This window comes from Penaeus japonicus, unplaced genomic scaffold, assembly GCF_977035675.1.
Source record: "Penaeus japonicus unplaced genomic scaffold, GWHDUDI00000001_assembly GWHDUDI00000037, whole genome shotgun sequence".
Classification (NCBI taxonomy): Eukaryota; Metazoa; Arthropoda; class Malacostraca; order Decapoda; family Penaeidae; genus Penaeus; species Penaeus japonicus.
The window spans coordinates 19,205,499-19,210,498 of record NW_028234439.1 but is presented as its reverse complement, the minus strand read 5'-3'; the positions used below and the strand labels follow the sequence as shown (position 1 = coordinate 19,210,498).

At 51.2% G+C, this 5,000-nt stretch overlaps 1 protein-coding gene across 4 annotated transcripts in view; it reads right to left on the bottom strand.

The window, feature by feature from the left end:
* LOC122248906 (protein-tyrosine sulfotransferase) overlaps positions 1–5,000 on the bottom strand; it is a 19,920-nt gene that overhangs the window by 13,942 nt on the left and 978 nt on the right. For 2 of the 4 annotated variants that reach the window (XM_086532747.1, XM_086532748.1), the window contains exon 2: positions 1,327–1,350. The exons of the other annotated variants lie outside the window; for them this stretch is intronic. In XM_086532747.1, the coding sequence (XP_086388873.1) occupies positions 1,327–1,350 (24 nt within the window). The remainder of the gene's footprint in view (positions 1–1,326; positions 1,351–5,000) is intronic. 4 annotated transcript variants of the gene reach the window in all.

Below are 5,000 nucleotides of genomic sequence, written 5' to 3'. Positions count from 1 at the left end.
CTAAGGGGGGAAGAGGAAAGGTGGGGGGGGGGTGAGTGAGGGAGGAAGTGAAGGGGGGAAAAGGGAGAGTGAGTGCTGCTCGCGCCTTCGCCCTTAAGGAGGGGGGGGGGGCTAGAGGGAGAGTGAGATGCTGCTCGCGCCCTTCGCTTGGTCCGGGGAAAAACACCGTGTGCTGGGGGGGAAAAAAGAAGGTGAGGAGGTGGGGGGCGGGGGGGGGGGGGGGGGTGGTGGGGGTGATTGGGAGTGGAGGGAAGAGTGAAAGGGTGAGTGAGGGAAAGGGTGAGGGGGGGAAGGGGGGGGGGGGGGAAGAGAGGGAGAGTGAGTGCTGCTCGCGCCCTTCGCTGTCCGACACCGTGTGCTGGGGGGGAGAGGAGGGGGGTGAGTGAGGGTTAGGAGGGGGGGAGATATGAGAGATGGGGGGAGAGTGGGAGGGTGATGGTGTGTGGGGAGGGGGAGGGAGGGAGGGTGATGGTGTATGGGGGTTGAGTGTGTTTGTGGGGGAGGAGAAGGGGGAGAGGGAGGGTGATGGTGTGTGGGGTCAGTATGTGGGGGGGTTGAGTGTGTTTGTGGGGGAGGTGAGGGGAGGGAGGGAGGGAGGGTGATAGTGTGTGGGGGGGAAAGGGAAGGGGAGGGGAGGGCGGAAGTATGGGGTTCTTTTGAGTAAGGTCCTCTTTATTGTTCCTCTTTATTGTGTGGGGTGAGAGTGGGGTTGCAGAAACACCTGGGTTTTGCGTGAGGTTGGTTGCAAGAACTCTAGCAAACACACACACACACAAACACACAAATGCACAAACATCATAATAATAATAAAACTGTACACACTGGAATTATCTGAAAGGTGGAATAATTATAGAACCCGGATGGTGCGATGAATGAGGAACAATACTTCAGTTTTAAAAAATAGATACGGGAAATTCAGCCAAATATAAAACGGCATTTGGTAAATAGAACACAAAACCACATGATTTTATAAATAAGTTACACTCATATATTTATACACACACAAACACACACACACACATACACACACACACACATACACACACACACTCATTCTCACACACACACACACACACACACACACACACACAAACACACACACACACACACACACACACACACACACACACACACACACACACACACACACACACACACTCACAACAAAGTAATATTTAAAAAATGAAGGAGAGAAAAGGAGAGAAACCCGATCAAACTCGGACAAACCCACCGCCACCCACCCACACACACAAAAAAAGTCTAAAAAAAAAAAGAAAAAAAAACAAGAGAAAAGAAAAGCAAAAAGAAAAAAAAAGCAGAACATACCTGCCTGAACTGCCGTGGCTTCTCCTAGAACACGGGGGGAAAACAAGCGGGTCAGAAAACTACACATCAAATTTAAAAAAAAAAAAAGGGCAAACAGAGGCTCGGGTACATACAGCATATACGAAAGAGAAGAAGAAAGAGAAGAAGAAAAAGAAAAAAATAATAAAATACGGATGCAAAACAGGTAGAGAGCATCACACTCCGGGGATACAACTTATACACTACGGGAAGTGCCACTCGGAGTAAATGGCACCAGAAGAAAAACATAAAAAGGAGGAGAGGAAGAGGAGAGACAGGAGGATGATAGGGAGGAAGAGTGAGAGGGAGGAGGAAGAGGAGAGAGAGGAGGAAGAGTGAGAGAGTCCAGGAGGAAGAGGAGAGAGAGGAAGATGATAGGGAGGAGGAAGAGTGAGAAAGTCCAGGAGGAAGAGGAGAGAGAGGAGGAAGAGGAGAGAGAGAGGAAGAGTGAGAGTGAGAGGAAGAGTGAGAGGGTCCAGGAGGAAGAGGAAAGAGAGGAAGAGTGAGAGGGAGGAGGAAGAGGAGAGAGAGGGGGGATGAGAGGGAGTGGAGGCGGAGGAGGAGGAGGAGAGAGAGGGGGGATGAGAGGGAGTGGAGGCGGAGGAGGAGGAGGAGAGAGGAAGAGGGAAATGGTGGTGGAGGAAAAGAGAAAGAGGGAAAAGAAGGAAAGAGGTGGTGGAAGCGGAGAGAAGGAGGAGGACGAACAGAACAAAAGGATGGAGAGAATAAGACAAAAAAGAGAGACAAACAAACAAAAAAGAAAAACATCAGCATAACCACCGGAAAGATCTGGATCAGATGCACAAACATGAAATCATACATGCACTCCTACACGGCTCTCTCTCCCTCTCTCTCTCCCTCTCTCTCTCTCTCTCTCTCTCTCTCTCTCTCTCTCTCTCTCTCTCTCTCTCTCTCTCTCTCTCTCTCTCCCTCTCTCTCTCCCTCTCTCTCTCCCTCTCTCCCTCTCTGACGTCCACCACCTCTCTCCTCTCTCCTCTCTCTCTCAATCCTCCTCCTCCTCCTCTCTCTCTCTCTCTCTTCCTATCTCTTCTCTTTAATCCACTCCCAACTCTCCTCAATCATCATCTCTCTCTCTCATCACTCTCTCATCTCTCTCTCTCTCTCCTCTCTCTCCTTCCCCTCCCTCTCCCTCCCACCCTCCCTCCTTCCCTCCCTCCCTCCCTCCCTCCCTCCCTCCCTCTCCCTCTCTCTCTCTCTCTCTCTCTCCCTCTGCCTTGACCGCTGTTCTGGCACGGTTGAGCCCCCTTGTCATGCATGCTCCGTGAATATTCAGACACAAAAGGTAATGGAGAGAGAGAGAGAGGGTGGCACAGGAAGGGAAGGGGGGAGGGGAAGCAGGGAGGGAGGGAGGGAGGGGAAGGGGGGAAGGGAAGGGGGGAGGGAGGGAGGGAGGGAGGGAGGGAGGGAAGGAGGGAGGGGATGGGGAAGGGAGGGACGGATATAGGGAGGGGGAAGGAAGGGAGGAGGGGGGAAGGGGAATGAGGGAGGGGAGGGGAGGGGAAGCAGGGAGGGGGAGCAGGGAGGGAGGGAGGGGGGAGGAAGGGGGAGGGGAAGAAAGGAAGGAGGGAAAGAAGAAGGGGAAGGAAGGGGAGGAAGGGGAAGGTAAGGAGGGGGGAAAAGAAGGTAAAGAAGAAAGGTAAAGAAGAGGAAAAAGGAGCGAGGCAATGAATGAATGACAGAATGAATGAAGAGATAGATAGATATAGAGAGAGAAAGAAAAAGAGATCCAGACAGACAGAGCCAGACAGAGAGAGAGAGAGAGAGGAGAGACAAGCGTTGGAAACAAGCTGTCTGGATGTCACGTCGAGGGGAGACAGCCGAGGAGGGCGAGGGAGCGAGCGAGGGAGTGAGGGAGGGAGCGAGGGAGCGAGAGAGTTATTGTCGGCGGGACACTCGCGGGGAGGGAGAACTCACGGGATGCGACGGCGCAAGAGAAGAGGGGAAGAGAGGAGAGGGGAGAGAGGAGAGGGGAGGGGGCAGGAGAGGGAAGGGGAGGGGGAGGGTAGGAAAGGAGAGGGGAGGGGAGGGTAGGAAAGGAGAGGGGAGGGGAGGGGGAGAGAGGGAAGGAGAGGAGGGGAGGGGAGGGGAGGGGAAGAGAGGGGAGGGAAGGGGAGGGGAGGAGAGGGAAGGGTAGGGGAGATGAAAGGAGTGGAGAGGGGAGGAGAGGAGTTGAAGCTCTTTTCGGAGCCGAATAGGCTAAAGGTAAGGGAGGAACTGCCAGGAGAGGAGAGAAAGGAGAGAAGAGGGAGCGGAGCTTTTGCCTCGTGTTCTGTCCGGTTCCGTTCCTTTCCTTTCCGTGTCGGTTCTCTTCTTTTCTTTCCTTTGTCGATCTTTCCTTTTCCTGGCTGTACTCCTTTTCACAGGTTTCTTTTTGGTAGTGGGTATGGTGATGGTGGTAGGTCTGCTTTTCATCTCTTGCCTTTACGTTTCTCTAGCCACTTCTATTCCTCTTCTCTTTCTCTTTCTCCCACCCTTCGTTCTCACGCCCTTCGCTTCTCTGTGCTTACGCCTCTTCTCTCTCCTCTTTTCGCTTCTTAACCCCCCGGCCCGGCCCTTCTGCCCAGTTTTCCCGTCCCGACCCTCCACAGACCGCACACCCGCCCCACGCCCACCACCGGACACAGGCCCGGAGGAAATGGGTCACGGACATACAGACACAGACACACACACACGCACACGCACGGACATACAGACACACACACACACACGCACACAAACAGACACACCCAGGCACACAACACACACTGCACAGCAAACAGACCCAAGACACACAGCAGCGCACGACATACCAAGACCCACAGGACACACACACACACACACACGCACACAAACAGACACAGACACACACACGCACGGACATACAGACACAGACACACACACACACACGCACACAAACAATCACGGACACTCAAACAGACACAGACACGTACTCTCTCTCTGTCTGTCTGTCTGTGTGTCTGTCTGTCTGTCTCGCTCTCACACGCACAGCAAGTCATAAACAAACACTCGCCGGAGAACAAGAAGACAAAGAAAATGACGAAGAAAGAAAGAAAGAAAAAAAGTAGAAAACCGAGGGAAAAAAATAAAAAAAAAGAAAAAAAGCGAGAAAAAAGACACATCATAGCCACATCTATTACATAATTCTAAACAAAAACAAAAACACAAAAATAAATCTAGACCATATTGCTTAAAAAAACTAAAAAAAATGATGCTTACGACATGCAAAATACAACGCAAAATAAAACACAAAAAATCCGACAGAATACATTGGTCAATATATGCAGATACAATAGCATGCAAGTGAGTGAATGAATGAGTGAGTGAGTGAATGAGTGAGCGAGTGCGTGCGTGCGTAATTGAGTGAGTGTATGCGTGCGTAATTGAGTGAGTGTATGCGTGCGTAATTGAGTGAGTGTATGCGTGCGTAATTGAGTGAGTGTATGCGTGAGTAAGTGAGTAGTGTATGCGTGAGTGAATGCTTGAGTAAGTGATTAGTGTATGCGTGAGTGAGTGCTTGTATGAGAAATAGAATGAGTGTATGCATGAGTAATTTAGTGAGTGAGCATGAGTAATCGAGTGAGTGTATGCATGAATAATCGAGTGAGTGTATGTATGAATAATCGAGTGAGTGTATG